This window comes from Phallusia mammillata, chromosome 3 (genome assembly GCF_965637545.1).
Source record: "Phallusia mammillata chromosome 3, kaPhaMamm4.hap1.1, whole genome shotgun sequence".
NCBI classification, from domain to species: Eukaryota; Metazoa; Chordata; class Ascidiacea; order Phlebobranchia; family Ascidiidae; genus Phallusia; species Phallusia mammillata.
Window position 1 is genome coordinate 27811194 of NC_137254.1, and position 21085 is coordinate 27832278.

The 21085-nt window shown below is 38.4% G+C and overlaps 2 protein-coding genes across 2 annotated transcripts; both read right to left on the reverse strand.

Annotated features, from left to right (window-relative positions):
- Positions 1–57: 57 nt before the first annotated feature.
- Positions 58–6195, reverse strand: LOC145219926 (ectonucleotide pyrophosphatase/phosphodiesterase family member 7-like). The gene is made up of 9 exons (XM_080087222.1): positions 6089–6195; positions 5536–5666; positions 4721–4875; positions 4050–4238; positions 3076–3221; positions 2461–2630; positions 1707–1834; positions 1241–1339; positions 58–258 (listed from the first exon to the last, which is right to left on the reverse strand). The coding sequence occupies exons 1-9, from the start codon at positions 6193–6195 to the stop codon at positions 58–60; spliced, it is 1326 nt and encodes a 441-aa protein (XP_079943348.1).
- LOC145219146 (ectonucleotide pyrophosphatase/phosphodiesterase family member 7-like) lies at positions 5839–11273 on the reverse strand. The gene is made up of 8 exons (XM_080086540.1): positions 11149–11273; positions 10454–10608; positions 9887–10075; positions 8979–9124; positions 8417–8583; positions 7898–8019; positions 7487–7585; positions 5839–7157 (listed from the first exon to the last, which is right to left on the reverse strand). The coding sequence occupies exons 1-8, from the start codon at positions 11267–11269 to the stop codon at positions 6957–6959; spliced, it is 1200 nt and encodes a 399-aa protein (XP_079942666.1). The 5' UTR covers positions 11270–11273; the 3' UTR covers positions 5839–6956.
- Between the last annotated feature and the right edge of the window lie 9812 nt (positions 11274–21085).

Below are 21085 nucleotides of genomic sequence, written 5' to 3' on the forward strand. Positions count from 1 at the left end.
CCGATTGCCCTAATTGTATAATTTTCGTTACGAGTAGTTACTAAAAATGTGACCAAATTATGTTGAATTAAAGACAAATACAATGATTGCAGTGCAGAACGACAAAGCTTTGTGTGGTAGAATGCGTAACGCAACGTTATCCAAAGTCCCAATAAGGACATCCAACGAGCCATTGTTAGGAGCTGGCTGCAAACCCAGCAAATGACACATCAACGGATAAACATGAATTGACTCAAAACCGTCGACAATGTAGTTTTTCTGCGCATAAAGTGTGAATGAGTTGAGTTGAGTTAAGTTGAGGTTATTTTGCTTGGTGGAAGACAACATAGCGACACAATTGCACTAAAATAATTACCAAGCCGGAAATAGCTGCAAACGTTGAAACGTTATGGAGCGCATTAAAGTGAGGGCACAATTGATGGATGGGGGCCAAACGCGCTGCAGCTACACCGTCATTACAAGACGTTAAGTGACTGGGGCTCACAAAAAAGTGAGGTTGGCGCATTGCGAGTAAAAACGACTGGGGGTGGGACGTTGGTGGAACCAGTCGAGGGGGCCCTATAAACTAACTACCCGTGTTAGGAAAAGATTGGCATATTGTGTTGATGCTACATGGCTTAATCAAGGGACAATTAAAGAAATTAAATTTAATAGCAGTTTAGCTTGTTCGTTTGTTGTCCAAAAGTATTCTCACCCAATGCCAATAAAATGAACATTGCCCACACGACGACACACGATTGCACGCGCAATCAAATGCGCAACTGTTTAAAAAAGTGTTTAACCCATCATACTGCAGCCATGAAGTGGCGCAAAAGAGAGGGTTTCGTTTTAGCATGTAAACTATCACGTACATAGCATTTAACTTGGGACGTTTTTCACACGGGTGGCGGATTTAGATATTTATTGTTGTAGGTGATTAACAAACATTAATGATGTCCTTAAAATAAAAGGATTTTTTTAGCTACTTAAAGAAAAACGCGTTATTTTTAGGTTCCGATTTCCAAGTTTGGGTGATTCCTAACAAGCAAAATTTATTCAGACAGAACACTTGGGGATTCTGGGATTAATATCAATGGTTTTAGTTTACTTAAACGTTGAGAATTTGATTGGAGTTATATGACAGACACTAGGGCATGTCGCTTTACAAGGACCGCTATCGTAACGTTTAAGATTGAGGAAATAATGGGCGCGATTGAAGTGCCAGTGGTGGAGATTACTTAAATTGAGTCAAAATACACACCTTGAAAGATGGACCAATACTGAAATAGGAAGCTCTCATGTTGACCACGTCGTTGTCATAACCGTGTTCTCCATGATTTATTGTGATAGGAATGTCTTGCTGTAATAATAATTCTCAGTAAAAACTTCTTACATTGTTTAAAGGCGCAAAACAGATCTTTGATTCGATAATGATTTACACGTGCATTTTCAATAAGTAAGCAGCAAACAGTGCCCACTGTTTCGATACGTAAAGCATCAACAGACACTGGGCCATATAGGCTGGTGTAGTTATATGGATAACAATTCTTACAAAAACAACTTTAAAAGTTAGAAATAAGCAGAATGAAAACAATTTCAAGATTTTGTCTATTATTCACTTGCGTAGCGGTTCCGAAATAGAGCATAATTAATTATCGAAATACAACAAAATCATACAAAGAACCAAAAGTGTTGTTAGTTGTTTCGAAATAGAAGTCAAAATTTACCGGATATGTGACGTATCCCGCATCCGCTACAACGACAATTGACGTCACACGATCATTGTTCTTGTAATGCCACCTTTCCAGTAGATCTTCTTTCTTAAAAACTCGCATTGACTCATTGACTTCAGCATCTGTAATTGTGATGTTAATGTGTTAGAATAAGTAAACTTGAAATTCACACCCCGGGCAAGTGAGAGTTTTTAGGCTCTTTTTTAAGCTCAATCGCATATTTGCTACACTTTTAACCAGAGTTGCATGTTAAACCGCGACTTTCGGATCTGGTTGGCGGTTAGTTTGGAATAAAACAAATGTGGTTCGGCCTGACTTCCCACTTGGTACAACTTGTACCAGCTTTTGAGGCCCATAGTTGCCTTTTTACATAAAAAAACAAACAAACTGGTTCGTGTCGAGTTTCGGGTTTGTACCTGCGGGGTATGAGTCGGGCTCAGGGCCCAATTTGTAATTTTGTAAGCCGCTTACAACTTTGCCTCAAATAACAGTATTGTTTTCGAAAACAAGTGGTTTTTGTTTTGGAATCGTATAACCAGCGTTCGATAACCGTTTTGCAGACACTATAAAGCAGAGGTTTAATGTTAAAACTATGTAAAGACCCTAGTGGTTTTAAGTAACTGACAATGCCACAAATCTTTTTTAGTAAAGTACGTTTACACATTAGCCGCTGGAACGATGACCCCCCATCTTTATTATTAAAAAAGACAATTCTTCGATTTAGTAGATAACAAGTTTGTTGTCATACCTTTTAGCCGTTTGTAGACCATTTCAAGTCTTCCTTTTTTAGGTTCAATTAGGGCCAAAGGAGCGTAAGTGAACATAAAGTCAACGTTCATCATGCTCACGTAGTCAAGCAATGCAATCTGTTCGTTCGTGGTGCCTTCCTCAGCAAAGACGGGCTGAAATCCATGGTCGCTTCAAGACAAAAGAATGGAGATGGGTGTAATAATGAATGCTTTAGTACAGGGGTAGGCAATCCCTAGAGTCAAACTCTACATTTGGCCTCTGGTAGTACATTATCTTGTATCGCTTTACAACACTTGCTTTTAAATTAGTTTTGTAAAAAAATATGAAGCAAAATAGTTTTAGTAGTGCCCGCTCATCAGAATAAGTGTTTTATCAAACATACACGTAGCAGTATATTTAGACTGTTTCATGAAGAACAGGTACAAAACATAAATCATTTCTTTAAAAACAGAAATATATATTTCGCCTTGAATACACAGGCATCATCAGTTTCTTATTCAAATAGAAAAGTTTTTCATATACGTGGCAGCATAGAGTTTATACCCAAAGCAACAAGTCGTACATCCCTACATAAGACACAGGCGGCAAAGCGACCCAGTTGCATGAACTATACCTTACAAATATGATGTTGAGGTCATCAGTCAATCCAAACTCCTCAACTTTATCCAACAAGTAAACGATCGTTCGGCTGACCAAGGGTAAAACTACTTCAGTGATGTCTGGACTGTCAGGTCCAACATTGTGGCTTGTTACGTCAGGCTGGTGAAACAACAAAAACATGCTGTAGTTGTTTATTACAGACTTTATAGGCATGGTTTCAAAGCATATGCAAATAGGTTAATACTTATGTCATTGGAAATATAGCCCATTTAAAAAATATGTTGTCACGAAACTTATACGAATCATAAAAAACTTAAAATGCTTCATATGTATTTACACGTTTATTTATCATACAGTCTAACATAGTTTAAGATAAATCGCGAGTCCCGGAAAGACTTATGTTCAAATCCCATCACAGGATAGATGTTCTTTTTTTAATCTATGCCTTACCATTTGGGATGCTTGGTGATCGGCTGATTGCGTATGACGCTTTTAATGGGCCTAACGTACTGTGATTTATATTTGAGCGTGCCCTGATCACTGGTTTTGGAGTTGTATGTCGGGCCGGGTTCGGGCTTAGGTTTCTTCAAAGAAACGAGCCTGATTCGGGCCTGACTTTACACTCTGTGTCAGTATTTAAAAAAATATATATATTCAACTAGCTAAGTAGCCGGTTGCTGCACCTGACCTAATGTCAAACAGCCCTAAAACGTTTTGTTCAAGACTAATTGTTATTGTTAGGTATAGTGTTTGTTGTCTTGGTCTTTCCGGGTGCTTCAATGCATAGACATGTCAATCAAACTTTCGGGCATAAACGGGCTTCTAAAAACAATTTGGTTTCGGGCTTGTACTTTCGGGTTCGGGCTCCAATTTTAGGCCCGTTTACAATTCCGGCTGGTATGCATAGACGCTTCAGGGGTGATCCCAGTATCGAATTTCTGTTCAACTTAGTTTAAAGATAAGTACGTCTACATTCAGAAAACATACCTCTTCAAAATACAGGGCTACCATGTCAAGGCTTTCTTCAGTAAACCATCTCATAGTCTCGTCAATTCTTTCATGCCAAGCATCCTCATCCGTTGGGGTTCTAGCAGTTTCTAGCACTTGTTTTGTGGCTCCCACGCCGCTCATGTTGGCAGCACTACCAGGAAATAAATTGCCACCACTACGAAGTCCCTGTGTAATGTCAAGTGGTAGAATGAAATTCAAATGTAATCTCAGTAGTTTAAAGGAAGCCCCGAATGCCTGACGGTACATTGAAAATCACATATGATTGGACATTAGATATTCTACTGAAAATACTATACTAGTTTATTATACGGTTTATCCTACGTTATTCTGTTTATTTTCTACGTTATTCTGGGTGTGGAAACTCAAACCTCAGTGAACAAATGTACGACACTGGATGTCAGAAAATCACCAATATTGATATCAGCAAAACAATTATCAAACAGTTTAAACATTTTGAACAATGTATGTCGAAACGACGGATTTCATCGCGGAACGATTATCACCACATACTTGGTACCTGTAAACACGTATGACGTAATTGTGGGCGTCAACTTGCATCACAGATTAAACACACGCACCACAATTTATCCTAACTCGTCAAATCAAACTTGCGTTTTGTGCCAAAGTCCATCAAGCAGCAGACTTACTTGATTGACAGCTGTGATCCATATCGGCTCAGCCCCGTTGTCCCACCATTCGTTCACAGCTAATGTTGAGTAAAAGTTAGAACGTGACCACAAACCAGTCTGATTCTTGTCGTAGTTGCAATTGTGAACAACGCCATGCGATTCAGGGTACAGACCTGATGAAAACAAATTGATACAGTTCGTGCCGGTGATTGTACTGCTTGAGCTTAAGCGGCAGTAACAAACGTTTCCTAATTGCAAGAAAATAAAGTCTAGTTTGAAATGAAATCAACCTTACACTAGCAGTTTTCTCGGTGATTACTTTTCTCTACATCAATATAATCTAAAACCCAGTGCATAAAATCCTATGCCAATACTGTGTTGGTTCTGTTTGGCCTGGGATTGCAAGAAGAACACTTGCAGGAAATAAACCAAACCCAATGCGACAACTCAACACAAAAGCCTAGAAGCACGCCTACTGTTGCAAAATGGCTTAGTATTGGGCGGCGCAAATTTGTTTAAACCACCGAGACCACAAACCTAGAGGTATGGTAGCCTGCAGCTAACATTTTGGGCCAATCAGTACGGAAGGCAGAAACGTCAAAACAAGAGGTGATTTTGTGAGAGCCTGAATGCCAATTAAAGTGGCAAGTGTCACGTCCATCAGCACAAACCATAGTTCTACAGGCAACGACAATGTATACCAAAAATGTGCCCCAAATCGACCAACAGACAACCAGAGTGAGAATCAAAATTAATGCAAAACAGTTGATGAACAAAACATTTGGCCACAATACAAACTCTGAGTCTTTACATGTAACTGTTTGCTATCTTACCTGTGGCTATTGTAAAATGGCAAGGAGAGGTCTGTGTCGGAAAAGGTGGCTTTAAGTACTTCGCTCTCACACCATTATTAGTTAGACGTTTGAAACCTTCAAGTTCTGGAACCTTGTCCACATAATCCCATCTACAATCAGCCAATTAACAATGCAGTTTTACGAACATAGCTTAGTTTTTGAAGATTTAAGAACATAGTATAGTTTACAAGCCAAAATAATTCTGAAGAATTATGCATAAAAATCTATGGACTGCGAAGTCCGTAAAATTTAATGCAAAGATATTTATACATATAACATGGTACGTTTACTATAAATTTATATCTTCGGTGGTGTTATTGATGGTTAACAGACATGGTAGCATGCACCCGATTAACCTTCAATAACATTTCAAAAATCACTTTATAGTGAGCGTTTTAAAGCGATACGGATACGGTGCAATGATCTTTAAAAAATGAAATAAACAAACTGACAATACAACACTTATTTCATATTCAAAATCAAAGCTCTTGAGCACAAAATTAGCACTTCTGTGCTTACTTAAATTACGCACCTCAGGCCGTCAAATGACACCAGTAAGAGTTTGTGATGGCCATCGTTGACCGAGCCATACGATTCACACAAAAACAGAACAACAAAAAGAAGTACAATCCACTCCATGCTACTGCTTTAAAAGTCTTTATTGTCAAACATAACGTACATAGGGTGCCGACAACGTACATGCATTGTGGTTAAACAACCGTGTGTTAATTATTATCTTGAAAGGTGCGATAGCAATACGGACTAGACGACGTGAATACTAAGTGCTCTGTATGTATGAACAGGCTATCTAAACTTGTTTGTTTTTACATACATGTACAAAACCAAATCCCGCCTCATTGAAAACAAAGTTAAAGGTACTCATGTCTCTACGCGGTTTTAGGTTCAAAAAAATAATATGATTAAAAGTATTTTGGAATGGGAAAACAACGTATTACTTCTTTATCGGGTAATTACTTCTAGATCACTACTTTTTACGTTTATAGGGAAGTCAAAAGTTTTTAAATGATATTATCTGTTTATATTTCTACAATGCATTGCCAGGTTACCTCCAGAAGGCACAAACAGCAACCCTAATATAGTGTTTAAATTACATAAAAACTGTGTTTAATTTTTTTGAAAAGAGTGTACATGAGGCATATGCTATTCTGTTTGAAAAAAACACAGTTTGTTGTTACTACTTCCCAGGAGTACATAAGGAACGGTTGGGAATTATGTTGACATAGCTTTACGAAAACACAAGGTCAGGTGTCATGATTCACTAAATTGGATCGGAAAATCTAAATAAGTACAGGGAAGGGGCGGCCAAAGATGCCTTCCATTCTCTAGTATATTTGTGACAACACGAAAACATACAAATATGTGTAGCAAAGATTGAGACTTTACAAAGAAATGTGCAACAAAATCGTTGTCACGGCAACAACAAGCACAGCAAATCGTGGCCTTACAGACTTGGCTGAGTTCCTCAGTGATCCTATAAGAACATCAAGCGAACCATTATTGGGAGCTGGCTGAAGATCAAGAAGGTGACACATTAGCGGATAGACGTGAATTGATTCGAACTCCTTGATCACGTGGCCTTGCTGGAGAGATGTGATTGGTCGGTTATTAAGCAGTTTTAATATTTTAAATGTGAAAATAGTTAAGTGGTTTTTAAGCGAGTTAAGAATTAGATATTTAAATATGATTGGATGGTAATTCATTTAGCAGGCTAAGAAAGCAGTTACGTGTTATAGAGTCGAATTTGATTGATTGGTTATTATGTAGTTTTGGAATCAGCGATTAGGATGTAATTGGCCGGGTTTCAAAGGAGATAAGAGTTATGCATTTAAATGTGATTAGTTGGTTATTAGGTAGTTGTTTTAAAATTATTAAATGGACAGTGATTGGAAAGACGTACAAGGCGACCGACCTTGAAAGATGGACCAATTCCAAAGAAAGAAGCTCTCATGTTTACTTGGTTATTGTCGTAACCATGGTCACCAGCATTTACGTGAAATCCAGGGAATATCTGCTCGTTTAAAGTTAGTGGTGTTAAAGTAATAGGGAAAAGATGGAGAGGTAGTTGTTTAGAGCTTGAAAGACAGGTAATAAAGGCAGCTTCCATAAAGTTGCGAACTAATAATAAGAAACTTTTGTTTACTTGGATGTATATCAAATAAAACGCCCAACGTGGAGTGAAGCAAAGTCATTGCGGTAAATTTAACCACTAAACAAATAAACAAACTAAACGTTGTAGATTTCTTGTGTGTGATTATTATGAAAAAGACTTGTCACAAATTTTTGATGTACGCCATTTTAGCAAAGAAGCACATAATTTTACCGGGTACGTGTCCAGACCAGGATCAGCCACCACAACGATAGAAGTAACTCTGTCATTGTTCTTGTAATGCCATCTTTCTGGAAGGTCTTCTTTCTTGTAAACCACCATACGGCTGTTGCCAGCTAATCAAAAATCGCAAGTACCCACATAGTTAGGTGGACTTGTGTTAGCACAGTAAATAAATGTGAATTAGGAAGCTAGGCCAATTCCAAGGCGCACTATTTTCTAAAGTTTAACGAGTGATATTGTAAAACATGTGATCAGAAACACGTTTGCATATTAGCAAGTTAAAAAGTAACAAGTCTTTACATTAAAATGCCAAATAAAACACTACCAAATCCGTTGTGTATTCAGGAACACTATATACACGGACTTCAAAAGTAATTTCATCATAAACATAACTGCCAAAGTACTGGTGTATATAGAGTTCATCATGCAGACGTTTCAACAATATCTGTTGTCATCATCGGTGCAGGTTGTGTATTCGTATTTTAACATTTACGCAACACTTTAATGTACCTGTTAAGTTGTTATAGACCTCCTCAACATGGCCATCGAAAGGTTCAATTAGCGCCAAAGGTCCGTATGCAAACATAAAATTGACCTGGGACATGTTGACGTACCTCATCAAGGAGATTGCATCATCACCTTTAATTGTTTTATCAACAGTTTGGAAGCCATGATCGCTGCAGAAAAATATATTTTTGATAAACTTTTACACACAGTTGTCAACACTCCGCAAAACCTAATTCTACTACATATATATTGCAACACGAACAGCACAGATTGATTTAGGTGCACTGAAATCTTCATATTACTAAGTCGAATTCTACTACATATAACAACTGTGCATACACGGAAATCGTCCTAAACCACGACGCGGTCAATACAGACGATGCCAGCGGATAATATATAAATACCAAATTGAAACTTTCAGTACACTGAAATGAGTCTGTGTCATTCTTTATGCAGTGTATTATAAAAAAATAATTATACTAAATTCCAATACATAAGCACAAGTAGTAATTTTTTTATCATTAGCAAACCCAAACGGGTGCTTGTTTCGAAAAGTAAGAAGTACCTGATGAATATTATGTTGAGATGATCAGTTAACCCAAAGATTTCTATCTTGTCAAGCAGATACACGATGGTTCTGCTGACTAAAGGCATCAAAACATCTACGATATCTTTGTCATCGGGTCCAACTCTGTGACTAGTAATGTCAGGCTGTAATGACATTCAAATTTCTACAATACACTTAATGTTCACGTAATAAGGAAATTAAGGGGCCATATGATTTATGTGGTCGTGCAAAATACTAGAACCTAAAGCATGCGTTTGATAGATAAGTTACAACATATATTACCACATCCTCGGTTTGTACTGCATTCTAGTTTAATGTTACATAAAATGTGAAAAATACTTAAAATTTCGAAAAAAATACATGTTTCTATTGAACTTAACTTTTAATTGGCATTGTATATTCGACTTCGCCTTATTTAATCAAACCGACACTTGAACAAATTCACTTTACAAGAAAAGTGTACTTTCAACTTCTCAGGCATAAGATAGTTAGCTATTGCTGCCAGGCATAAGAGTATGGCTCTTTCAGCAGTTTTAATCATAAATAATCGACGTTTTGTTGCAATCGCTGCGGTATAAGAATCTTGTCTTAAAATGTATTCAATTATACTAATAAAGGCGTCTGGTAAAGAACGTCGAAACGTCGATTATACAAACTGCTGGAAGAGCAATACTGGTTTAGGCATAAAGTAGGTTTGACATCTACAACATGAATACTATTTCCTCTGTTAGTACTGTATTCTTATGTAAGGATTATTGAAGCTAATAAAACTGTGGACAAACAATTGGCAAGTCATATATTTAACATGTTTTCTTCAAACTAAACTATCAATTGGTACGGCTTTGTATCTTCAACCTTACACTCCAGGAATAGTGTCAAATATGCAGCATAATTATAGCAGAAACCTGTTCGAAATAAAGAGCAACCATATCCAGGTTTTCATCTGTAAACCATCTCATTGTCACATCAATCCGCTCGTGCCAAGCTGTTTCGTCTGTTGGTGTGTCTGCCGTTTCCAGAACCTGCAATGTAGCACCCACGCCGCTCATGTTGGCAGCACTTCCTGGAAATAAGTTACCACCACTCCGAAGGCCCTACAAATGCAAAAATACTGCTAATACCTTTTAAATTCCGAAATCATAATACGCCAGGCCCATTAAAGGCGTTATACGGAATCAAGTTGGTCTCCCAAGCATTCACATATAACAAGGCACAGACACAAAAAATCTAGCCTAATTCTAAACGACCGATTACTCCAAAACGCACATTAGCGGGTAACGTGAGCTACTTCAAATCCATGCAAAAGTTTTGCCAAAAAATCAACAAACATGCGATTTTTGTTAACTTGCTGTTTAACAGTTGGTTGCAAATTACTGTAAACGTGAAACTGCTTTAAATCCATGCAAAAATTTGACAGAAAAATCAATGTAAATTTGACAGAAAAATCAAAGTTATGTTTTGTGGTAACTTGCCTGTTTAACAGCTGTAATCCATATAGGTTCGGCGCCGTTGTCCCACCACTCGTTTACGGCTAATGTTGTGTAAAAGTTGGTGCCAGGCCAGAGCCCTCCTTCACTTGCATTATAGTTGCAGTTGTGCACCACGCCATGCGACTCAGGGTATAAACCTGTTACAGAAAAATATCATTTATGTTGAGGGCAGTGCATAAGTTCAATTTAGCGGTGCAGCGCCCTTAAACTGGAGTCTTTTAGTACTCCGCATTTTTGAGCTGCACAATGTTCCAAAGTTACATGGTTATTCCGGCGTGTTAATGGTTGTAGTGTAATTGTTTTTAAAAAAAGGGAAATTCAAGCAGAAATCGAGCGTCTTGTCCAATATGCACAAATAATGCGAACTAACTACGCAATTTTCAGATATTTTCGCAAACAATACTGTATCAGTATAACTTCTGTTGGAGCATCAGAAAGCAACATTTCTTGACTCAAAAATGTTAAAACGCTACACATAATGTGTTTAGAGGATATGCTTACACCCTGGCTATACATTTATTTCTGCAAAGCAAAGATTGATTCGCTGATAATGTCAAATAAGGAGTTTAAGGCTTTGTATCCACTTTTAGAAAAACAAATTATGTTCATACATTATTTAAATCTGAAATATTGAAAAACGAAATCGCCTTAACAAACGCAGGGTTTTTTAATGTTACCTGTTGCAACGGAAAAATGATTGGGTGAAGTTTGTGTTGGAAAAACTGGTTGCATATATTTTGCCCTCACTCCATTCTCCCTAATGCGTTTGAAACCATCCAGATCGGGCGCCTTATCCATGTAATCAAATCTGCAAAGCACCGAACAACTTTCTAGCCCTTGTCAACCGCATTTTTTTTTCAATTTACATTCAAATACAAACAACTTTGGAAACAGAATTTAAGTCCAATCCAGTTTTTTACACTCAAAATTTCGCAACCTTTTTACCGGTACAAATAACGTTTAGATTTCTTTAAAACAGGTAATTTTCGAGCACAGAAAAATATTTGATGCAATATGCAAATCCTAACCAATACCTAAATCCGTCAAATGACACAAGCAACAGTTTATGTTGAGTTGCCTTTTCAATGGAAGCTCCACAAGCTGGATAAGCAATAACCAAAACAAAGCCAACAAGAAGAGCAAAATGCATTTCGTTCACACACACAAGAAACAAAACCTAATACAAAACCGTGCTACCAATGGAACGCTTAAAGTTGGTTCGGCAAAAAGCTTCGCAATCATAAACTTTCGGCTGACGAGAAACTGTTTGCGTTTATCATGTGGTATGTTTGGATAGCCTCGTAGGGTTTGCATAACATTAAATACGTGTTGGTTTGTGTGCCTGGCATCGCTCTCCTTTGGCACAACAAAGCCGGCTGTAACGCTCATCTGCCAAAATATCATAAATCGAGTTGATCAGGCCCCAAGGCAATAACTGTGAGTAGGTCATAGAATAATGTATCACAACAATGTTTAACGGGGTTCGAACCCACGACGCTCCCGAGGAAGAATCGTTGTATATGGGTCGGGCGCTCTGGACCCTTAGGCCAATTTTTTTCACGGCTTTGACACTCAGGACACTCCCGGGGACGAATCCCGATCAGGGTTCAAATCAAATAAAAAAATCGGTTTACAGTGCCCTCTAGCAGTTGAAAAAACAAACCACGACCTCCCGTGGGTGACGCTGCATTCAAAACAGCACTTTGATGTATATTTCGTTTTTAATGGCACGCACAAGTTAGAAACTAAAAAACATGCGTTAAAACATGTGGATGATTAAGATTTTTTATTATGGAAAAATCGATTTTAAAGCCAAGGTTTGAGACCATAAATATAACTTTTACAATCTGCCTTTGTCAACAGTTTCTCGACTACGGGCGTTTAACGACGTTTGCAGAAGTCGTATTCTGTTGCGCAAGATCATTTTATGAGAATGTTATAAAAAGTTTGTTTGTTTCGGGCCTGTTCACAATTATCCCGTTTCCATGGCCGTTGGTCCGATCGGACGATTCCGCTTTTTTCGTCCGCGTTTTAGCGGACCTCCTCGCAAGGAGGTTCGATCGGAACTTTTTGTTTGTTTGGATTGTTGTTGTCGATGTCTGGTTTCAAACAGTTGTGTGAATGTGTAGTTATTATCGAAGCCTTAAAAACTAATTCTAGGATAAAGTTATTAACTTATTGCATGTAATTATTGTTTTCGCCAAAAGTAACGTTTTTGCTGTTCGGCCGATCGGAACACAATTTGAAACAAGTCCGATCAGACCGACGGCCATGGAAACGGGATAAATGACTCCGGCATCGAGGCGCCTGTTTATTAAGTCCGTGGACGCATTTTTTGTTTGTTTTTGACTTTAATAAGAGAGTTGATAACTTAAAATAGTTCAACCCACCGGTTTCACTGGTTTGGAGCAAAACCACTTAAGTTTCTTGTATAGGAAAATACAACAGGCCGAGGCTGGATTAGAACCCACAACCTTCTGAACACAGGGTGGTTGAGCTAACCTCTCGGCCATCTCAGCGGCAACAGCGAGTGCACACTCCACAAAAAAATCAGGTACTATTTTTTGTAGGTTTACGCTTATCTTCTTAACACAAGTTAATTTTTGAAAGGGATCTAAAATATCACGCACTTACGATCTCAGGATTTATGCAATTCTGTCGACATGCCAACATGTCGAAAAATATTCTGAGTCCCCTGTTAATTTTTCAGTGTGTATACCTGTAATATATTAGTGTTTGTTGGATGTTCTACAAATAATGGATTTTTTCAACAAAGAGATGGCTAAGCATTTTATACAACACCAAGTCGTTTGCTAGTAGGTGCTGGAGACCGTTCAAAATTAGAGCAATGGTTTGCCATGAAAAACAAAAACCCCGAATAAGTCGCGAATACCAAGAACGCCGAAAGAAAAGTCTCAAAAACCTACTCTCAAGTCTCAACTTTATCTCTATGAATTAGAAGAAAAACTAATTCGGTTTTGACATGGAATTTGCGTGGGACATTTTCTCCACCGATCGCGTGTCAGTCATTTTGCGTGGGTTGCAAGACTCCTGACCACGTGTTCAACCAGCCGCAATGGGCCCTATTAGATTGCGTTCTCTGCATCTTAACCGTGTTATTGTAAGATTTCACTCAGTTCAGCTCGCCCACGATGTTTTTAGTTCTGTGAGGGATCACTAAACGCAGGCATGGGGTGTGGCTCGTCAATGTAATATCCGGGGTATTATGTCGCAAATAAAATGTTTTTTAGCTTTTAACGGGCAGAACTAAACAAGCAATGGTAATAATGACTAAACGTTTTTTTTTGTTTCATTGTAGTCTGTAATTTCGGATTAGGTGTTGAAATTTTGGTAAAGAGCGATAACGCTTTTAATTTGCCCCAACGTTTTAACGGTCCAGAGCTCTTTTGTTTCGTTAAAAAAGGTTAACTTCACGGAATCAAGTTGTTTTTTTAACATTTTACAACCAACGCCCATGTTATGCCTTTGAGATGGAACAAAAGGCTTTCATACCCAACCCCGCAGGGCAGAAGGACCACCTGCATATCAAAATATATCACGTTCACATATTATTAACTTAAACCGTGTGGCATTTTATGGTTTTATTGCCAAGCACTGAGAACAACAGTTAAAAAAACAATTACAAAATACTCGGTGTAATCTGAAAAGGTTTTTTACATCATTCCGTATGATTACAATTTTACAAGACCTGTGTCTTCATAAATGGGCTTCATGATATTACAAAGTTTTACAAACGCTAGTGGGAGCTGTTCGGACGTTTTGTTCAACAAAAACAAAACAAGCAAATATGGGGCAGGAACTTGGCCGAATGGTCCGCCGCCCCTGACCCATGTACAGACTAAAAAAAAACGTGATCGAGATTCGTCACCGGGAGTGTCCTGGGTTCGAACCCCGTGAAAAAAAAACAAGCAAATATGGCCGAATGGTCCGGCGCGCCTGACCCATATAGAGTCATAAAAAATCTGATCGGGATTCGTCCCCGGGACTGTCATGGATTCGAACCCCGTGAAAAAAAAATATATTTGATACAGCCTTTCAAGACCGTTAAAAACCTTCGAACCGCCTGGAAATTGAGTTGGATCTACATTCTACAATAGCTTTTTCACAAGCAATTGTTGACTGCATGGGTAACAATGACATCAAGCAACGCATAGAAGCAAAATATGCTTTATAGGAAAGTCCCGGTACTCATATTATCCAAAAGTCCAAAAAAAACTTGTCCAAAAATTGGTTTGAAACCCGGCAACTTGCTCATTGAAGCAACAAAATGGGTAGTTTGCTTTTGTGGGAAAGAATAACGGCAAGAGTTTCAAGGTAAATTCCGCCCCAAATTCGAGGTGTTATTATCAACGGTTAACTGAAGACAATGGAAAAACCAAATCATTCTTTTCCAACAAACGTACGTTGGCTGTTAGAAATTGGTAACGGGGCTTAAACCCTTTGAGATAGCTATACAGTTTCCCAGTCAAACGGCAAGAAAGTGGAATTACAAATGAAATGAGAAAGTAATACCGGCTTGGAAGATAATAAGAGCGTCGAGTACTAAACACTGTCATTAGCATAGCCTAACGCCCACTGCAAAGTATTGTTATTGTCCACCCCAAAACGCCGGATGCTTCTAAAGGGGCTACGTATGACGGAATGTTCATGGAAAAGGTTATTAGGTGTTGAATAAAAGTTTCGTTCAGGAGAAAGCTGTATTTGTATGTGGTTTGTTGTAGTACGTTTTCGCACATATAATCAACCACCAGCAAAAGTGTACGTGCGAAATAACAGGTCTGGAACGGCGTGACTATTAACTGCCTGTTATATACGTTGCATATGCGTCAACCCAAAGAAATTCACGTCACACAGAAGTGTCAGATTGTATTGGGTAGTTATTTTAAAATTAATTTCACACGAAAATTCCAAATACAGACACAGGTCTGTTTTCAGTTTATAACGCACAGTTGTTCAATTAAATGTCACAAAAAAAAACACAAAGCCTAAATATAACAAAAAATCGCTCAAAATTATCTTCACAGTACGCCAGGGCCATTGAAGGCGTTGTAAAAACTTTGTAAAAGTAGTTCAACATGTTTAGTGTGTTAAAGTTACCGTAACATAAAGCCAGACATTGACCTTAAACTCGGGCGGTTGCCAGGTCCCAAACACAAACATGTGACAAACCAAAGTCACGCACAATTACTCTCAAGAGCAGTGGTTCTCAACCTTTTTTATTGTCGGGGCCAAACGATAGTTTTCAAGTGTGCAAGGAGCCGCCAAAAACGAATTAAAAAGAATACAGCAAACAACAAGAATCTGAATGGCTACTTTGTGTTATTAACACATTCTCAGAAAGAATATATACTGAATCTGGCATATGCGACACAATACAACGATTACCTTTGCACCTAGCCTAATTATTCTCGCTTACGAATTGATTGAAATATGCCGCATTGTAAACTTTTATAAATAATAAATTTTAAAACAGTGATTTTTTGACTTTCATGGTAATATTAATCTATAATCTTAGGTGATTTTCTGAGTTATGGTGAAGGCCGCAAAATAGGTAGTTTGGAGCCGCAACCGGCCCTAAGATACGTGGTTGATAACACTGCTCAAGAGCTTTAAACTTTTGTTAGGTGGCTATAATATTATGACAACAGTAACAGGTTAATAACTCAAAATTGGGTACTTGATGCATTTTTGTTAGTTTTTGGTACAGCAGTATTCTAGAATATGTTTACGCGCGTGTACACAGTTTAAATCCTTCACATATGACGCGCAATTCCCTAGCCATCAAAATTTAATTTGACGAAATTGGGGCCTTTGACAACTGAGTGCGGCAGTTTTTAATAATATTAAATATTTGTAACAATAATGTTTAATTGTTTTTATAATTTGGACAAGGAATGTTTTTTAGACATTTGTTGCATAAATTCAAATAAAAAACTCGACAACCTCGTGTACAGGTAAGGATTTCAACTTCCTTCATTTTTTGCGTGTTTCCATTAAAACTAAAGGAGTTCTGCACACGGCCCTTTTCCTATTTATTTTTCTGCAAAAACACGTTTCTATACAAAGCGCACATCTTTTTTCCGAAGAATTGTCCCATTGACAAGTTTTGTTCGGGCCTAAATCGGCGTTAAATGCACTTAAATGAGGACAGAACTCTTTTAACTCCATTTCCATTGTTTAGTGTGTCAACATGGGAGCTGAACATGGTGAAAAAGTATTGAGAAAACGATTGAACGGCAATCGAGTTGTCAAGTACCCGCAACGGCCATCTTGCACATCACATGAAGCGCAAAGGCGATGAGAAAATCACGTGACAGTAGGGTCGTGTGCCCATTGGGTCGTTAAGGCAATTTTTGGAGTCAATATTTCAACAGTTGCCAAAAAACACAGGTGCAGTACATCCAAACCAATTGATAGCCGGAACACCATTTGTCCGTCTATTTTTTGTCCCATCATTTGTGTTTTATGTACAACTATATTTGGTATGAAGGCTATTAGGAAATGGCGGCGACGGACTTATAAACTTCTGTTTTTGTAAAACTAACCGCGATTTAATACTTGCCTTTTGTATTTCTTATTACCTTAAAAATATTGCGTATCAGTACGTATACCTCACCATCAGAAACATATTTTCTTTTTAAAGGAGTCCAAAAATTTTAAGGGTAATATCCTTTATCTCGTGAAGATAACCACATTAAAAAGGTCCATTAAAAGTAAGTTTCATCCAGAGAAATTCAAAGCTGTGTTACGTTTTAGTGGCAATACGTACGTTTAGTTAGAAAGCGAAAGTTAAATCTAAGTTAACGCTTGGATCATTTCACCCACGCACGTTAAAGATTAAATGAATACTTTGCGCACCTTCAGGAAGTAACGCCCTCTCAAATACCAGCACAGTGTAATAAAACACCTTATCAATGTTAGAAAGAGAATTTACCAACAAAACACATATTAATTTTATCACAAAAGCGTATGATAACACCCTTCAGTTTACGGTCTATTATCAAAACTCATAAATCAAGGGTCATTTGTAAAGGTTTACAAAAGGATTTTAAAACGTAATTTCGCAACAGTCTGACATTTGGCCTGACGCAAAGAATTCTTCTTGTGACGCATTGTAACTTGTGAGAGCCACGCCCGATGCGGGTCAAGTATTCGACAGAGATAGGGAAACCAGAACGAAGTGAGATCAGGAATTTTGTATCAAGGTGGACAAAATGCCAAGCGATATTTATAAATCTGGAATTCGAAATCGCTCTTACACGATCCTGACCTGTTACGAAACAATCACGCGAGTGCTATTTCCGCAGTCAATATTTTTCGTCGGGCAATCAACACGAAATAACCCTTAAAAGAAATGATTTTCACATGTCGTAATTACTTACATCATATGAATTGCGGTTTTAATGCAACTTAATGAGAAGTTCCCAATCGGACAATTGCGATTAGAATAACAGACATTAGCTGATTTTGTGTTTTTTCTATCGTGAAACTGCCTTTTTTAATTCAAGAATTTTTGCCAAGTTAAGTCCATGTTTCTTTTTAACCAAAGTTTAAATAAATTATTCATTTTTTTTATTTGAAAAAAGTCTCCAGCGATTGATTAAGTAAATGTAACGACGACTTAAACAAAAACTGATGAAATCCAGTCAGTTTTTTTCAGTGTTTCATACCGGAACGGAACGAAACTAAATAACGTTATTCGTTCTGAGCAAATTATTTATTTCGTTATTTCGTTCTGGACCTATATTTTAATTTCGTTCCGGTCTGACCGAAATAAATTTATAACGGTACTTTTCGGTATTAACAAACGAACATTTCTTTGTGGTCTTTGCAACTATTAAGCGAAAAAAGGAAGAAAGTTGCAACACACAATAATTATTGTCGGTAGTTGTTACGTCACATACCATTTGTCAATGATGGTCAAACGGATGTAAATTGTAGGAGCTTCAATTTTTATTATAGCCTAACGGCGCGAAATTTTTGAGCAATTGTGTCATGTCAAATGTCCAGAACGAAATACCGGAATAAAACTTAACGGTATTTCGTTCCTTTCCGGTATTTTGAATATTTTTTATTTCGGTATTTCGTTCCAGTATTTGAGCCAAAAAATATTTATTTCGTTCCGGTATAACGTTCCGTTCCGTTCCGGTATGAAACACTGTTTTTTTTCATACCGGTTTGCGCTTCAAACTTGACAAGGTGTTTTTGTGCCTTTTTTCAACGAGTCATGAATGGTGCAACATATAACACAAGAGTAGATGGTGCAATCATATGGAGCACTGCTGTTGAAAAAAGATTCTGGCTACGGAATTGCGTCACTGCCTAACCCCTCTCTGGTTGCCGTTAGCAACCATAATGTTGTCGGTGTGTTACCCTTTTGTGGGGCTCGTGTAAAGGGGGTGCTCTTTCAGCGTTATTGGGTGGGGCTCGTCAAAACTGGAGCTCGACAAACGCAGCGATTCAATTGGAACGGCTGATGAAAAGTTTGCCATCTTTTGTGGGACGGGAATAAGGATCATGATAGGGAACATGCAATGTTCTGGATGTCATGCAGATTAAGCTAAGCGTGACAAGGATTTTGCACGCTATATTAGTTCTTGGGTAATGGCAATTTCAAATGTCAAGTCGTTGCAAGTATACATTAATCAAGTTTATAGCTGAAAAGAAAACTATAAACGATGTCGTTAGGTATTAGTTTTAAACATCCACTAGAGGCGCCGACGTTCCTTTGCTGGACAATAGAGCGATTTGAAATGATTCGTAACAGCTGGCTTTTATTTGTGGAAATGGTTGTTCTGTTTTTGCAATAAAGTACAATGTTTTGTCTTCCGGCGATGCTATATACAATTCCGCAAGAAGAAAAGACTATTTCATAACGGTCAATTTATTGTAATATAATGATAAAAAATATTTGCAAAATTGATGTAGCAAAACGTTGCCATGCCAATATATACCTTATTAACATTGGTTTGTTGAAACGATTTTTTTGTGGTTTTAAATAATTAAACTTACAAGGCGACCCATGTGCTGTAGCGTAAACACTGAGAAACCCGGTTTGGCTATGTTTGACCTCACACAAAGATATCCTAATCTTCATCACACGACAAACCCACTTCTAAATCAAGGATGCTTTAACGCCGGACAGGGAACAAAGGTTTGCTGACATTGCACAATCATGCGATAAATGCGAGTCAATCCCACACGCAGAACAGTACAACAAGCTCTCATAATCCAACCATTGTCCTACTGTTATCAGCAAAAAATCGGCGCCAAGCAGGCAAACAGATCCCGCCCGATGTTTTCAAGTTGCACAACACCACAATGCGTATGAACCGGCCCTATGACAACTGTTCCACTTCGACAACCATGTGCAGGGCTTTCGCAAGTTGACAAGGCGATTACAGCGGTGTGGCCAATACCACGCCAAAACACTGCCTCGGTCAATAAAGGAGAACGCCCTTAATGTCGTTAGCGAGGTTTTGAGCTGCTTAAACAATTGCTCAATGGCATTCATGTCAAGCAGCCGTGCATGTGCGATCCGTTAGCCGCTTTGTGTCATCCAGGAATAGCCACATATGCGTGACAGAGGGGCCCTGAACGTCTATCGACATTAGCAGCCTCTTTTTTCTCTATATAATAAAGCCTTTCTCCGTTAGTCGCCCTATCGAAGGCCGGAATGTCTGGCTGATAACGAATAAAGGCGCACCCAGTTATACTATGGGACCTGGGCCGTGAATAGTTCGGGGCTGGGCGTCCTGTTTTTACGCCGGCGGTCACCCATATCCCCTGTGCTACGTCACACGTGTGGTCGCCTTCTTTCGTCAGCACACGTTGACGCGCGCCGCACATGGCATTGTAAGAGATGACAAATTCGTTGTCTATTTCCCCCAGGGTGCGAACAAACGCATTTGACCGCCATCTGACGAAGCTCTAACCACAAGACCCTCTTTTGGAATGCGTGACGTATATAACGTAAAAGAGTGCATGACGTTTAGCAGGAGGGTGGCCAGGAAAAATACCATTCTGCAAATACATGTTTCGCTAGTAAACAAGTGTAATTATATGGCTATATAGAGATCCTTGTACGTGCAATTCATAGAACGCCTGTAATTTCGAACAACATTACACTGACATTTACTCTACCAGCTCATGGGTAACAATTTTTTTGGAACGAAAATGTTAAAAAAACAGTGTTGTCAAAGTATTATTTGACGTCCAAAATCAATTTGAATGTTCAGAGGGCTGTGACGGTGGGTTAAAGGTACCATCGTTCTATTCCGTCAAAGACATCGCGCGAATTTACAAACATAAGCAGTTAATTGCAGATTAAAGTCGCTTTCATTGTTCGGCACAAGGTGTTTGTGCAACACCCTTTATCATAACTTACAGACAAAACATTTTTGTACAATGTTGTGTCAAAACTCAAGTGTCCAATAAACACTCGTAAAGGATATTTTCACCCCAAAGCAACTTCGCGGGTGCGCAGAGGAATGTAGCGGAACGCTAAGAAGCAATTCTCAAGACAATATGCGTTTCTTCTCTTCACAACGACAAGTCCCTGTTGAAACAGGTTCGATATGGCGACGATCGGTC